The 16,624-nt window shown below is 39.5% G+C and overlaps 1 protein-coding gene across 3 annotated transcripts in view; it reads left to right on the plus strand.

Moving 5' to 3' along the window:
- Window positions 1–2,082: 2,082 nt before the first annotated feature.
- Window positions 2,083–16,624, plus strand: part of POLA1 (DNA polymerase alpha 1, catalytic subunit) — a 307,449-nt gene continuing 292,907 nt past the window's right edge. Inside the window, exons 1-5 of one of the 3 annotated variants that reach the window (XM_045089423.1) lie at window positions 2,083–2,237; window positions 2,831–2,950; window positions 6,942–7,066; window positions 9,710–9,806; window positions 10,707–10,787. In XM_045089423.1, coding sequence (XP_044945358.1) covers window positions 2,195–2,237; window positions 2,831–2,950; window positions 6,942–7,066; window positions 9,710–9,806; window positions 10,707–10,787 — 466 coding nt within the window. In that variant the 5' untranslated portion in view covers window positions 2,083–2,194. The remainder of the gene's footprint in view (window positions 2,238–2,830; window positions 2,951–6,941; window positions 7,067–9,709; window positions 9,807–10,706; window positions 10,788–16,624) is intronic. The other 2 variants (XM_045089421.1, XM_004769147.3) reach the window with 2 other exon arrangements.

Consider the following 16,624-nt stretch of genomic DNA (forward strand, 5'->3'; position numbering starts at 1 on the left):
TCTATTCACTTTATAACATATCATACACACTTTCCATGTTTTAAGTTTTCCCAATTATTTTCTTTTTGATGTCACATCATTAAACCGCTTCTCTGATGTGGACATTTATTTCTCAACTTTTTGCTGATGGAAAATGGTATCTGACATCTTTGCATTTATTCTGTTTCTTGTGAGTTATTTTCTATTAACTTTTACCCGCAGAAATAATGGTTTGAAAGATAAAAATCATGCTATTGTACTTACCACATATTGCAATATTATTTTCCAGAATGTTGTACCTATTTACACTGTCACTGGCAAAAAATAACCAGTTCACCAGTAATGGATGAGTTTATATAGAGAGATATAGATGAAAAGATAGAAATGGTGGGAAATAGTATTTCAAGTTAGTAATTAAGACTAACTGTTTTTCTTTGTTTTCAGTAATGATGATAAATTTAAAAAAACTTTTCAATTTGGAAAACCAGTGTAAAAATCCTCCTGTGTTGGACAGGAGAGAGCAAGTTTAAGACAAATTGTGATTTTTTTTTTGACTGACTAGATAACAAAGTTAGATTTACAATTTAGTTAATGAAACAAGCTTTGAGGCCTCTTGCTTGCTTATGGGCCACTTCTGAGGACTTGGAAGATGCTCTAGCAACAGTCTTGTGTTTTGTGAAAATTCACAAAAGTAAGATTTTTAACTACAATCTGTTATGGCTACTTAGTGATTTGCTGGCAAACTGTCTCTCTCTCAAAAAAAAAAGAGGGAGACTGATTTTTGATTTGTAGTATTTGCCCATTTCCATGGTGTAAATACTCCCACCATGGCTGATTTCAAGCTATCAATGGCTTAACAAACAGATTATGCAATTCCTGAATATGTAACAATCAGCTCTTGAGAATCACCACCTTTCCCTTCGATACACTTCCCTTCCTGCCTGGTGGTGGAGAAGTGGGCATAGTCATCGTGGGATTCTGAGAAAAATCCCATGGGATTTCTCAGAATCTGAGAAATCTGAGTTGGTGTTGCCATGCATTCAGACTTAGTGGCATCTATTTTGGTTGAAAGCACTCTCATTATATTTAAGATATTGACATACCTCCAGGTGTAGGAATAGCTTTCAGGAATATTCCTATCCCACTGTGCTGACTTGGAGTTTTGACCTGAATGTGCAGGGACAGAGTGATACCATAATATGAACGTGTTCTCAGGTCCTGACTCCTGCAACTATGTGGGTCATGAAAGAGAAACAAGACTTGAAGTGCTTAGAGTTTTAAGGTGGCATGTGGAAAATGATCAGACTTGAAGTTATAAAGGAAAGACTTGGTTCTTATTGATGCCTAGCCAAAACAGTTCTCTCCTGTTAGGAATAAACTTTATACTATCAAAGTTGCAACAATTTTTTTTAAAGGAAAGTACAGGCATAAATCTGTACTAGTGCTTTAAACAATGAGTGGATTTAAGTATGAATTACTATGTGTTCTGTATCACAACGTATGGATCGTATATTAACATGATTATTAAGTAATGGTATAAAGCTGAAAGAAAAATTTCTAAAAAATCAGAAATTAAGAAACAAACATTGATCAACCATGCTGGAGGATAGACTGAATTAACTTTTTTTTTTGACTGAATTAACTTTTTATTCTCTTTAGAGAAAATAAATATATATACATATGTATACACACATATCTATAAATCACACAGCGACTGTGTTCACACGCTAAGAAAAAGTTATCAGGCAAGACTCAGAGCGCGCAGCAGGAGGCAGTCGCTTTCCCAAGGCTCTGGGGAAACGGATCCAACCACGCCCATCCTACTGCCCGCCCGCGTCTTTTTTCTCGGAAAATCAACTCTCAGAACCAGAAAGCCCCTACTCCAACGCGCCCAAATCTTTTCCCATCAGCATGGGTGCGCCTGCGCAGCGAGCTTCCTGGCGACTCCTTTCCAGCGCCCGGCCGCTTCTTTTTCCCTCTCTCTCCTCCGCCTCCCAGTCACTCGAGCTTTTTCCCTCAGGGGTCATAACTGGGCGCCAAACTCGCGTCCGCTGGAAGGCCGGGGGCGGGGCGCGGCGCGGCGCGGCACGTCAGTGGCCTTCCGGGCGGAAGTCCGCAGCCTCCCGAGCCTCTGATTGGCTTTCAGCCTGGCGCCTGTCTCGGCCCCCGCGCCAGTTTCGGGCTGGTTGGCGCGGAATCGGGATACTTCAGGACCATGGCGCCCGTGCACGGCGAAGACTGCGACACGGGGTCGAGCGGTGAGGGACGACCCCGGCGCGGGGTACCGGGTTAGGAGTACAGGGACCGTGGCATGATTGTGGGTGGTGAGGGCCCTGGAGAGATCCTTTTAATTTTTTCCTTAGGGAGGTGCACGTCCGGGTCCCCTGACGGGTCCTTTTGGACGCGGACCTCGGTTGTCTCCGGCTGGGACCCATTTGGTGTCGGGTGCGGCTTCCTCGCAGGGCCGTTTGTTCCTGGCAAATCAGAGCGCGTCCCTTGCAGGGCCTGTGTCACTCCTGGTCTCCGCACTAGTCTGCATTTTCTTTTTATTTCTTTTGGTGCCTGCGTTCCACGTGCTGGGCACTCCTTCATCAGAGTGGCCCCGGTGGGGCACAGTTTTGGTTCAAAGTATCTAGGAACTCTGTCCCCAAGTATCTGCTTGAGGGCTAGGACGGAACGGATGTGCGCCCTTTCTATAGAAACTCCCAGGGAAATTGTTATACATGGTAACTCAGCGGGAAAGAAAGGTCTCAGGGCTGTCACCAGAAGATACAAATGCGTTTTGTCTTTTTAAGTAATGGGTTTCTACTTCATGCATTAACAATTTTTTTCTTTCAAATTCTATGGAAAGTTCTTCAAGTGCTGCATGGAAATAGTGATCACAATCTAGTCATCCTTGGTGAAGTTAAAAAAAAAAATTGCATCAGCTCAGCAGTGTTCTGGATGCGTGTATATGAATCCGTTTTCAGTGGTAATCTTTTATTTCCAAAAATAGAATACAAAAATGTAAATGGCTTTGTCTGATTTCTGATTTTTGAACTGTGTTCAACCAAAGTATGACTTAACTTCAGTGAACTTCTGACTTAAAATCAGACGCTTCACTTTCTTAGCTCAAGGTACATCTCCTATCACTCAGATACATCTCCATTAATGAGACCTTGCTTTCTAATCAGCTTCCTTAGCATTCACCTAGTTGTGAATCACAGATATCAATTTGTTCTAGCCTTTCGTTTTTAAGACAATTTGTTTTGGAGAGTCGTCTAGCCTGGATTACAAATGAGATGTAGGATGTGAGTATGCGAACAGTCTTTGCAGCCCTCCATCAGTGATTTGCCACTAGGGTGTCTGTCTTCACCCTAAAAACTGTACGTCATCTGTGAACATCAAGAAATCACTCTTTGGAGGATACTGTGTAATCTTGAGACCCCTCTTAAGGCATGGTGTTGATTAAGTAGTTGCTGGAGACTTGTGACTGGAATTTTTCCCTTGGAGCAGAAAGATTGTTACCTGAAAGACTGTTGCAGGCTAGTGTCTGTCTGCTTTTGGGGAGGTTGGGGGTACTTCAGATGGTAATTTTGAACCAAATATTTAAACTTTTGTAATGGATTTTTTTCATGCCTTTTTTTTTTTTTTGTTAACATACCTACATGAAGCGTTGGACACATTCCAAGAAGGAAATTCTAGGCCTTTTTTCTCTTTGGTATTAGAAGGTGGGGTACCTTGACAATGAAAGTGAAAAGTTGAAAGGTCTATAACTAGCTATTATTACATATGAAAAGGGATCAGGGAGAGTTTAATGATTTAAAAAAGCAGTTACAGTGGTTTATTCATTTGTTCATTCAGCAAATATTTATTATGTACCTACTAGGTATAGGCATTTTGCCAGGCTCTGGTGTTACACTGTTAAAATGGTAGGTAAGCTGGACATGGTTTCTGTCTTCCTGGAGTTGAGATGGTAAAGAGCTAATTATGTGTGGTGCTATATTGAGGCTTCTCTGAGAAAAACACTTAGCTTTATTTTTGCTTTCCAGAAGCCAGACCATGGTGCTGCTGGGTGTGGTGTGTGTAGGCTGTGTGTGTGCGCGTGTGTCTCTCTCTCCTCTGCATCTGTACACACATACACATACATTAAATGGGATTCTGTATTGCTGAGTACAAAGTAAGCTTGGGATCTTTATTTAATCCTTAACAACTTTATGAAGCAGACATGATTATCCCCATTTCTCAGATGAAGACCCTGAGGGTCTGCATTAGTCAAAGTCCTTAGAGGGGAAAGCTACAGGAGCCAACTCTAGCTGATGTAAATAGAAAGAAGTAATTTTATTTTAAGTATTAGAAGGATATTGTGTTGTTCACAGAAACTCCAGGTGGACTGGAGAATCATTTGCAGGGCTGCTTCGTCAGGAACGGTAAAGTTGTGCCACAAAACTGGTCTAGTGAGGAGGTCATTGCCAGCCATGGCCAAGCACTTGATGTTATAGTTTGTACCTTAGGACATTGTTGGCTCTGTGACCCCAGGTAATCATCTTGCAGCTGTTGCTACTTCTAGAATCTTCCATTAGCCCACCCACTTTCCTTCTGACGCTAGCTTCTGATTTAAAGTCTGAGCAGCTGTTCCTAACTGATAGAATTATTAATAACATATTTTATATGTTTATGCCCTAACTGCAAGGGTGTGTGGGAAAGAGTGTCTGCTTTTTCACCTTGGGTAGTAGGACTTGTGCTCTGAGTCCCAACAAGGTTTGTAATGAGGGGATTTCACAAACAGTTTCAGGTGCCAGGTGGCTTAGAAACCAACAACAAGGCATCTGGTCACTGCAGCTCGGAGATGTTAACTGGTGGTCTCATGTCACCCAGTAAGTGGTGGAGCCGGATTGTGCTGCTCCTCCCTAGTTTTCTGTTCTCCAACTCTGCACTCTCACCTAAGATTTACTTTCCATGCTGACTGTCTTTCAGTTTCTGCTGCTTTTTTTTTTTTTTTTAAGTACTTAAGGACCTTGCCAGACAGGGGGCTTGAACTCATGACCCTGAGGCTGAAAGTCACATGCTCTACCGACTGAGCCAGCAAGGCACCCCTTTCTTACAGTTTCTGAATACACCTTGCAGTTTTATTCCTTTGTAATTTGGCTTATGCTTTTTTTTTTTTTCTGTGCTTCTGCTACCTTTCCCCCTATACTCTGATGGTGAAATTCCAATGCTCTCTCTGGGTCTGTGTTGGGTACCTCCCCTGTGAAGCCTTCCCTGATTTCTCAGACAAAATTAGCATTTTTCTGTGTTCCTCAGAACCTTGTCCTTACCTCTTCTGTGACACCATGTCAGTATAATGGTGGGAGCCTTAGGTCCTTTTGCTTTATTTGACTGTGAGCCCCCTTGAGGATAGGCAGCTCTTCCTTCCTATAATTGTACCCCAAACCCTGTAGGATGGCACATTACTGCCTGTGAAGTAAGTCCATTTGAAGAACTATACATTTTGTCAGGAGCATCTATTAAAGGCGAGGCGGCGTCTTTAAGGGAATATACCATGCCAACTTTTCACTCTGAGTGGTCATGCCCAGTAATCTCCAGAACCTTTTCACGTAGACCTGCTCATGATTTTTTTAAAATCATTTGAGCCACGCCCAAGATTTTGTGGCTGTCATCATTAAGTACCTGCATTTCTTAATTTTTACTTAATGCCTTTCTGAAAATGGATTTAAAAGTCAAATGTGAAAGTCAAACAATAGACTGAGATGTTCAACAGAGATTCCATTTCCAGAAAGCTAGGGAAAAAAAAAGATCTCTAATTGTGCTTCACCTGTAAGATTTAGTTTCCAGCATTTTATTGTCAGCATTTGGTACATGTTCTTTAAATTACATCTTCTTTTTCATTCAAATGTTTTGTCGGTGAGTTGAATGTTGTTATGAACGTTCCAGAAGGGTTGGAACTTTCAGGATGCATCTTACCAATACTTTTTTTCTGTACCTCCTTTTTATGAAATAATTAGCACCAAATACAATAAAAAGCTGGTTTCACAGACATAGATGGCAATCGTGTTAAGCCAAAATGCACAGCTGGCAGGCAGCACTGTCTTGCTTGACTTGGTTATTCAGCAGCTGGTAAATGAGAGATTAGTTTTGTGGATGAACACTTCAGTGGTCAGTTGTAATGAGTAATTCAAAAGTTGAATAAGTGAACACTGAGCATGAGTAATTGAAATGTTGAATAAATGAACACTGAGGGCTTCTGGGATTCCAGTAATTTTTGACAAAATACATTTTAATCTTTGTAATTTTATACTACTATCCTGTTTCCTAACCAAGTGAATGAGTCCTGGAAATCAGTGAAGGAATCAAGAATCTCTTCAGAGCCATCTTTTTAAATTCTCCCAACCCCCCACTTTATCCCTGCTTTGAAATTTCAAATACTTTATTTGAACCTCTGTCAGGGCATGTATTCTAAAGACTGTTTTTGAGTTAGTTGCTACTTATCTCCCTTTTTAGATAATAAGTTCTGTGAGTACAGAAACCGTGTCTTGCTTATCTTTTTGTCTTTTAGAGTGCCTAGTACTTTGCAAAGAGCAGATGCTCCTTTAAAGCCTTTCAAATTTTGATTAATAGAATACAAAATGAATTGACCTTCTTTTATAACTCTACTTATGGCCTGTCATTTCTAATGGAAAGGTTATGGACCAATGGCTGATCTCCTTTCTCTACTGTCTCCATAAGATATCAGTTGAATTTGGAATTTTCCTCTTTTTGGAGGGAAAAAAATAACAGTTGCTTCATTTGTTTTAACTGGGTCCTAGAGAAAATTTCTGGAGTCACAGGAGCTGTATGAACATGACCTTCAGGAACCATCTACAGTATGAAAAATATCAATTTCTATATTAAAATTGTGTTACTGTTGACTGGAAATATTCTTGCTACTGAGGGAAGATGGCTGAAATTTTGTAACATCTCATGTAAACTTGGCTTTTTTTCAGCTGTGTCAGATTCAGGGAGTTTTGTAGCTTCTCGATCCAGGCGAGAAAAGAAATCAAAGAGGGGGCAGCAGGAAGCTCTAGAAAGACTGAAAAGGGCTAAAGCTGGTGAGAAGTATAAATATGAAGTAAGTAACGATTTTATTTGTTTTTTTTTTTTTCCTTCTGTGCTTCATCTAATTTTTAGCCTGTAGGTATTTTATGTCCCCTTTGTCAGGAAATATGCATATATTTTGTGCTTGTTAGAGTAATTTCTTACTATTAAACAAGCATGGGCATGAAGTAGATTTATACGTTGTTTCAACTACTTGGCTCTTTAAGTTCTTGTAAGATGCTTTACAGATGCTGTTAAATTCAGAAATGAAAGTAGCAGTACATTTTTTTCCTTATTAAGCCCAATGCATGGGGCCCCTGGGTAACTCAGTGGGTTAAGCGCCTGCCTTTGGCTCAGGTCACGATCCTGGGGTCCTGGGATCGAGTACTGCATTGGTCTCCCTGCTCAAAAGGGTGTCTGCCTCTTCTTCCTCCCTCTGCTTCTTCCCCTACACATGCATGTGTGGCGCTCGCTCTCTCCCTCTCTCTCTCTCAGATAAACTCTTTAAAAAAAAAATACCACACTGCAGCTTTGGTAAGTTTCATAGCTTTGGTGGGGGAACTTAGAAATGCTTTTACTTTACTCTTAAGGTGTTGAGCAGTCTAGCTAAGTACTACTTCTCCTTGGAGAAAATTGTTCCTAATTTTGTCTGCATTGGGTGAGGACTTGGGGCTTCTGTGTGTAAGATTGAATGTGATGCTTTTTTTGCTGTTTTCCTCTAACCACTGTTGATGGCCTGCAGGTAAAAAGCAAAAACAAACAAAAAACCCAGAGTGGTTACCATCTAACACAGCATTGTCTGGCTTCACCTTCAGTGCTCCCTGATTATCTCAGCTGCCTCCGGGCTTGAAAGTGATTAATTAATACGAGCAAAAAAATGATAATAGCAACTGCTACTGTACTTTTTTAGCGAACACTGTTCTAAGTGCAAATGTGCTCATTTAATTTTTCCAATAATCATGAAAAGTTAGGTACTGTGATTAATAGCATTTCATAGGTGAGAATCCTAAGGTCACAGGGGCAGAGCTCTGATTTGAGCACAGGCAGTCTGGTTTCAGGATAATGCATAGTTAACCACAGCCTGTACCGTGTTGTGCAATTAAGAAAGTGGAAGAGGATTTTTGTCATTTGGCATCATTCATTTAAGTGAGTCAACCAGATCACAAAGGGTTGCTAAAAGGATTACAGTAAAGCAGGAGTAAAGCATTTTTAATGTAGGTACTTCTATAAAGGAGTTGTGTGGGGGCATTTCAGATGTTGACACAATGTGACTGATTTCCCTCTAATCACTCATGTTAATTGCATGGCTCTAAGAGTTCATGCCGAGCAGTAGCACGGGTGTTTTGACATAGAAGCAAAATGACTTTACTCAAAATGTTTTTCTAAGGTAGTTTTCTGATATCTTTTTGATAGTATAGAAGTGAGTTGCTTAAATAAGTCACAAAGTATGCCTAATGGACTTCAACCAACACAAATAATCCTGCTAGTTCCCTTCCCCTGCCAAAAGAAAATTGGTCAGTATAGTAATAGAATCCGACTAGTTTGTGTTTGTGTTGTCAGTAGCTTAATTTGGTAGGGCAGGTAGTTTCTATTATCAGATGGTAAAAGGCCAAATCGACATTTGCCAGTGATCCCTATAGAACAGATTAAACAGCAGGTGAAAACTAAGCCTGATCCTGTAATTGTTACAAGTCTCAGAGCTGTGGCAGAAATCCAGTCGGCTCTGCCCATTGGGCTCTCAAAGCTCCATGGTCAGCAACTTTTCTTGGAGACTTAGCTCTCCAGCAGGAGTTAGTCGTTTCCTGCACTCCCAACCACTTGAAGAGAACTCTGAAGAGAAGGGGGCAATTTTTAATTGCTTTCTATGAATTCTTTTAAGTAGCCCACCAAATTTTCATCTGGGCAAGTCGATGGCAGCTGAGATGGTGTGCCTCTGTTCTGCTTGTTGCTTAAACTGTGCTTAAGTGAGCTGCTCTGTTTGTGCCAGGAGGTACTGGCCTTCTGGCCCTCTGGCAGTTGGGCAGCTCATGTTAGTGGAGAACTTGCCCTTCACACAGGACAGCATTTCAATATCTCCAGTCTCAAGATCTGAGAATGGTAGGGGATCATTGGTAATGCAAATAGGAATCACTTAAAAATTATTTCTAGTGTACCTGTAGAATAGAGACTAGGCTTGTTTTGCTGATTTGAGGAGGAGGCTAGGTGGGGGAAGGTTAGCTTTTGAACTACCTTTGGTTGGTTGAATAGTTACTAAAATTGTTAGTTTGCAGGGCAACGTCAGCTAGGCAGGAGGGAGTTGGCATGCCTTACAGGTTTGCTAAGTACAGGAGAAACCACTCTAGAAGTTACAAGTGAATAATCCTGAAAGCTGCTAACAAAGAATTGGCTATAATTCAGTTTGTTTTTTATGAAATAGATGAGTAATTGATGGTGTGACAAGTGTATTATGCTAATGGAATCATTTAATATCTTGTGTTAACACCCACCTAAAAGGAATACTAAGTTAATTGATGTCTATTTAAGGAAAACCTGGTAGTGGTGTTGAATGTCAGAACTCATGATTTGGTTGCAGCTACTCCTTCAGGCTGCCATTCCAGTTTCAATTTGACAATTTTTCATCACAATTGTTTAACACTTTCACTCCATTTGAAGCTTTCTCAAACTTGTATGATGGCAGGTTGAGGACTTCACAAGTGTTTATGAAGAAGTTGATGAAGAACAGTATTCGAAGCTGGTTCAGGCCCGCCAGGATGATGACTGGATCGTGGATGATGGTATGTGGGAAGAAATTGCCTCCTAGGCATTGTTTTAGTTGCTTTTCATCGAGTCTTATGTGAGAGTTGCTGCTTTGCATTAGCAGATGTAAGACACCGTTAAGATGTTATTGTTGGTTCAGATTTTTCTCAAATAAATTATTTGAGAGTGTGGAGGGAGTACAATAGAGAGTTTATTTAGGGGTATTTTGGAGAATCCAGGCACATACCTCAGGTCAATCCTCCAGGATATGACTCTGTAGGAAATGGGCGGAACCGTGTGCCCATGGTGTATCCTCAGGTGATGTGGGGATAAGAAAACTGTCTATTGCACGGAATGGCTGTGAGGATTATACGAAGCTATATGTGTGAAGAGTAACTTGGACAGTCGAAAGCACCAGATAGAGGCTGGTCCTGATATTCTTAGAACCCATGTCGAAAGTTCACTGGTTCTCGCTTGTTGGGTGTGACTTGTTGGGCATGTGCCTGGTGACCACCTGACCACAGGGAGTGGTGTGGACTGCACCTGTGACCATATTTATGTTTCTATCGTTGGTCTTAACCATATTGCCACTTTTGCCTCATAGACTGAGGTGATTTTCTGGGCCTCTGTGATCTTGATTCTTTTGCTTTTTATTCTTTTGGTCGAGTAAAACTACTGTTAAGCATCCTGTTGTGCTAAATCATTTTCCTAGCTCACCTAGATGGGCATAGCATATATCCTTTGGTTTTGACACAATAAACCTGCTCTGTAGATAATATGTTTCATCTGACACCTGTCAGGATTCTGCTACATTTAAAAATAGCACAGAACATCTGAGAAGGTATAAAAGGTGTTTTTGTTGGTTTGTTTTTTTGTGGCTAAAATACTACTGGCCACTATTAGAAACTTGATCTCAATTTCAAATTTTGTTCCTGCAGATGGTATCGGCTATGTGGAAGATGGCCGAGAGATTTTTGATGATGACCTTGAAGACGATGCCCTTGATTTTCATGAGAAAGGTACCTATATTTTGTTTTCAAGAGAGTGCCATTTTGAGATTACAAGAAGCAAAATTTGAGATGACTTGGTCCTTTGACACAAGTTTCCTTTAAAGGAAAAGAACCTACCACAATTATTTTTAGGTGTAGAATATGTTGTAATATTGAGAGAAGCATAGTTATATCCAAAATTAGATGTAAAAAGCAAAAACACCACCACAAAATGAAGTTTCATGTCTCAGTCATCCAAAGAGTTTGCTCTTTTACTTATATTCGAATTTCAGTTCTGTGGTCATTTTAGACTTGCTGATTTTGAGAGCTGCAGCAATAAGTGATGTCTTTTAATTCCTACTGAATTGAGGTACTTCAAATTTTAGCTCTTTGATAGAAGTACAGTACAATAATAAGGTTTAGTAATCAACTGGCTTTGTCTAATCAAAATTTAAAATGATATAAATGAATGCGTCAGATTTTCTTAGCTACATAATCATTGGCAAAACATTTTTTTGAGTAAACAAGCCTGATTTAGTTTCTGTAAAATGTGAAGGGGAAATTATCTTCAGTATTTGTTGTTTTGATTTGCTTCTTTATTATCACCAAGTGTAGATTGTGGGTCAGCAAACTAAGGCCCTCACAGCCAGTTTTTTTTAAACAGCTTTATTGAGCTGTAATTCACATCCCATATAATGCACCTATTTAAAGTGTACATTTCAATGGTGTTTACTGTAGTCCCAGAGTTGGGCGGCCATCACCACAATCATCTCACATTTTCATTACCCCAGAAGGAAATCATGCCTGTTACTGTGTAGCTCTCCAGTTCAGAATGTTTTTTTCATTTTAAGAAAAGAGAGAGGTGCAAAGAAGAACACGCCATAGCACCAGACAGGTGTGTGTGGCCACAGAAACCTAAAATCCGTGTTATCTTACCCTTTTCAGAAAGTTTGGGCCCCGAATTGTGGATTTCTAACATTTTCTATGTTTGTTTACTTCCTTCCTCTTCCCCCTTCCCAACTGTGTACAGACAGACTTTATTTTGGTCAACTTCCTGAAAGTAAGTTGTAAACACCATGACGCTTAATGTCTACATGCTTCATCAGTGACCTCCTAAGAATGGGGACGCTTGTCTACTTAGCCACAGTACCCTTCTCATAGTATCATCTAATATGTTGGATCATAATAAGATTTCCCCAGTTAGCCCGAAATGATCTGTTTTTTTCAGAGTCCACTTTAGTTTTTATGTTTATGTTTCTCAGTGCAGAGCAGTGCCATCCCTCTCCTCCTCCCCCTCTGGTTTCTTTCTTTTCTTTTCTTTTTTTTTGTCTTTCATGACCTTGACCTCTTTGAAGGGACTAGGCTGGTTTTGTTGAATGTCCCGTGGTCTGGGATTTGCCTGATTGCTTCTTGGTGCATAGAGTCAAAAATAAAATGTAGATGAAGGTTGTGTCTTTCCTTCCCACTGATCATATCAGGGGTACATAAGATCACTTTGTCCCATTCTTGGCGATACTAGGTTTGATCTCTTGATTAAAATGATGTTTGTGAGGTCTTTTCCTTATAAAGCTACCTTTCCACCTTTGTATTAATGTAAATATGGGGTGATAACTTGAGACCCTGTGTCTGTTTTCCCCATTAGCTCTCCCCCAGTGCTTTCAGCAACTGTTGATGATTTGTTTCTGTCCTTTTTAAAACAATCACTTCAAACTCATGGACTGAAAATTGCTGTTACAGTTCAGTATCCGTTATCATTATTTTTTTCGTGATGTTCATATTATCCCACATTTGGCACTGGGAGCCTCCTTGAGCTGCCTCCTGTGTCCTTTTAACATGAACCCATCAGTCTTTGAGCATTTTCTTGCTTCCTGAGCCAACAAGATGTTCCAGGTTCTCCTTGTATTTGTCTTGTCCCAGACCTGGAAGCTAACCATTTCTCCCGAGAGTCATGGCTTCTTTAGTGGAGAATGGTATTCAGATCTAGGGAATGGATGGTACTCCTTGCTACTAAGGTCTAATGGTTTCTAGGCCCTTTTGGTGAACAGAATTCAGAGATTTTATATATATGTTATGTTTTCATGCTGATAGATTCAATTCAAATACAACACCACAGGGCTCTTCTTCACCTTCACCAGTTCTATATTTGTATCTGCCTTCAACCCCAGTGAAAACCCTTGTGCTCTAAAATAGACACAAAATAATTTTAGAAATTTTAGAGCTATTAAATCAGCATGTCTACTGACAACCTTTCTAAATGAAGTTTATAATTTCTTTATGGTTTTATTTGGTTTATATCTTGGTAAAGGTGTATAGTTAGAGAATTGTGTTTGGAAGGTGTTATGAAGTCATTTTTTTCTGTATGCTATTTTCTCAGTTTACTCTAGATTCATTTGTGTTTGTATTCCTATTAAGGTTTTAAAAAATCTTTCCATTTTAATTTTATTTTTTGAATATTGTAAGACATTTGTACGATTTCAAATTCATAACGATATTAAGATAGACTCAGGTAGATCTTACTCTCACCCCTGTGCTTTCTACTTCTTCATTTCTACACATTTCCATAGGTAACCATTTTTAATAGTTTCTGATTATCCTTCATGTTTTTCCTTTTCCAAAAAAGTAAGGATGTGTATATTTTTAAAATGTGGGATGTTATTTATTCATTCATTAGTTAAGTTAGAATATGTGGACTTTCTTGTTTCTGCCAACATTTGTAATGTAGGAACTCTACACAGTGGTACTGTTTGATCGCAGTGCGGTTAATTGTGTGTTCCTAGTTTTTGTATGTCCATGAAGAAGAGAACGAAAGGAGCCTGTGTGCTTTTTTATCTCCCTGAACTGAGGAGGCCTTTGTTCAAGTTCTGGTTATGTTGTTCATTGCCTGTATCATTTTGAGTGAGTCCAGTCACTTACCTGGACATGACTGTTGTTGGCTGTAAATTAGGTTGCACTGGACAGGGAAGTTCTTGAGAAAAGGACCCGTGTCCTAGTCATCTCTCTGCCAATCACAGTAGCAAGTGCAGAGAAAGTATGCAGCATTTGTTGAGTAAATGAACCATCTTTTTGTTTCTGTTGTCATCTTGTTATTTCTTCACAGTAATACATCAGTGAAGAGAATGACTTTGCATTCTGGAGGAGAGCTAGTCTCGGAAGTCTTTATTCCATGCTTTGCCACCATTCATCCACAAGTCCCCACTGTTTCAGTGTCCCTTAGGAGAGTCCAATAAGGTCTCAAGATCTTAGGAAGGGAAGTGGAATTTTGCAGTCCACTTCCAGGACTTCGAAGAAATTGTTAACGTTTTGCACAGATGTATGAAAGGGTAACTGTGGTGTGGATCCGATCCCTGACATGCTTCAAATAGAGACAGAAAATATTAACTAAGTCCTAATGAAAAAAATTAGTAGAAAAATGAATAAAGCAAATAAACAGAAGCACTAAAATTGTGGAAGATTCTACATCAAATGTTGACTCCTATTTTTTATGTTTCTTTTTGTCCTTCTCTCTAGATACTACTAACCTACAGTGGTGAAATTAAAGCCTGCTTATGAAACCTTCCTTGTTATTCAAACCTCTATTGACCTTCTCTCTTGATACCCTGTATTAGGACCTGTATTTTGTATTCTGAACATTTTGGCCATTAATTATATTCTGTTTCCAAACTGCCAAATGATCGCAATAAAAAATTATTTTTCTTGTCTTATATTTCTCAGAAATGTCCTATAGACTTTTGTATTTTTGGACACATGAAAAAATGCCCTTTTTATTGTGGTTAAATATACATATAATTTCTCATAAGTGATGTTTAATACATTAACAGTGCTTGTAGCCATGACCATTATCTAGTACCAGAACGTTTTTATCCCTCTGAGTGGAAACCCATATCCATTTAACAGTCACTCCCCAGTCTTCCTTTCCAGATCCCCTGACAGCTACTAGTCTTTCCATCTCTATGGATTTGCCTATTTTGAATGTTTCAGGTAAATGGAATGATAAACTGTGTGACCATTTGTGTGTGGCTCCTTTAGTTTAGTGTGATGTTTTCAAGTTTCCCTTATGTTGTAGCATGTATTAGTACTTCATTCTTTCTTATGACTGAATAATATTCCATTGCATGTGGAATTTAGGATGTTTCTACTTTTTGGTTATTGCGAATAGTGCTGCTATAAACATTTGTGTGCAAGTTTTTGTTTGAACACCTGTTTTCAGTTCTTGGGAGTATCTACCCAGGAATGGAATTATGTGTATATATTTTTATTTACTTTTTTTTCCTTACATGAAAGATAATTTCCTATAGATGCTTTTGTACTTTTGTGTTTTTTTCACTTAACATGCTATTGTGAAAATCATCCTATATTAGCACATAGAGATCTTTTTTCTTTTTTACTTGTTTCTATATTGTTGCATAGTATTTTACTGTATAAATGTATGATGATGGTGTATTCAAATGGCTTCACTGAATTGTCAATTGGATTTTCAGTAATTTGCTTTTATTTTTATTTTTACATTTTAAAAATTTATTTATTCATGAGATAGGGGGGCAGGCCCCCCCACGGAGCAGGGAACCCAATGCGGGACTCAATCCCAGGACTCTGAGATCATGACCAGAGCTGAAGGCAGATGCTTAACCGACTGAGCCACCCAGGAACCCTCAGTAATTTGCCTTCACAAATAATTCTGCATTGAATAACTTGGTGCATATGGTGCTTTCCTCAGAAAATTCCGAGAAGAATTGCTGGCTCAGAGAGGAAAATGCACATGAAGTTTTATGAACTATTGTTCTAGCAGTTGTCCCATTTTACACTCCCCTTAACAATTTGAATTCCCATCTTCCAACAATTTATACTCCTGTGGCCTCACCAAGAGACTGCATTATGAAGCTTTTGGAGTTTTGCCACTCTGATACACGAGAAATAACATCTCGGTGTGGTTTTCATTTGTGTTTCTTTTACACATTAAGTTGAGCATCTTTTCATAAAATGTAATAGCTGTTTATATATTTTTATGTGAACTGTTTGTGCGTGTTTATTGTGCACATTCCTTTTGGGTTTGGGGCTTTTTAAATCCAGGGCACTATTTTTTTTTTAATCAGAGAAATTGGTCCTTTATCTATAAAACATTATATATTATAATTTTTTTCATGTTTTGTCTTTAAATTTATTTCTGTTGTAATTGAATTTATCAGTTTTTTTTCCCTTACAGATGGATTTTGAATCAGAAAGACTTTCCCAAAACCCAGGTTACAAAGGAACTTGCCTTTTTTTTTTTTTAAAGATTTTACTTATTTATTTGACAGACAGAGATCACAAGTAGGCAGAGAGGCAGGCAGAGGGAGGGGAGGAAGCAGGCTCTCCACTGAGCAGAGAGCCCAATGTGGGACTCGATCCCAGGACCCCGGGATCATGACCTGAGTCGAAGGCAGAGGCTTAACCCACTGAGCCACCCAGGAGCCCCTTGCCTTTTTTTTTTTTTTTAAGATTTTATTTATTTATTTGACAGGGAGAGATCACAAGTAGGCAGGGAAGCAGGCAGGGGGCGGGGAAGCAGGCTCCCCACTGAGCAGAGAGCCCAGTGTGGGACTTGATCCCAGGACCCTGAGATCATGACCTGGGCTTAAGCCACTGAGCCACCCAGGCACCCTGCCTTTTTTTTTCTTTAAGAGATGGCAGGTAGAGAGAGAGAGAATCTTAAGCAGGGTCCATGCCCAGCTCAGGTTGATCTTACAACTCTGAGATCATGACCTGAGCTGAAAGCAAGAGTCAGAGGCTTCACTGACTGAGCCACCCAGGTACCCCGGAACTTGCCTTTTTATTAAAGTCTAGGATATTCTCATGTTGAAAATTTTGATTTTTGATTTATTCGGTGTTTA

This window comes from Mustela putorius, unplaced genomic scaffold (genome assembly GCF_011764305.1).
Source record: "Mustela putorius furo isolate JIRA1106 unplaced genomic scaffold, ASM1176430v1.1 tig00003836_pilon_pilon_pilon, whole genome shotgun sequence".
Taxonomy (NCBI): domain Eukaryota; kingdom Metazoa; phylum Chordata; class Mammalia; order Carnivora; family Mustelidae; genus Mustela; species Mustela putorius.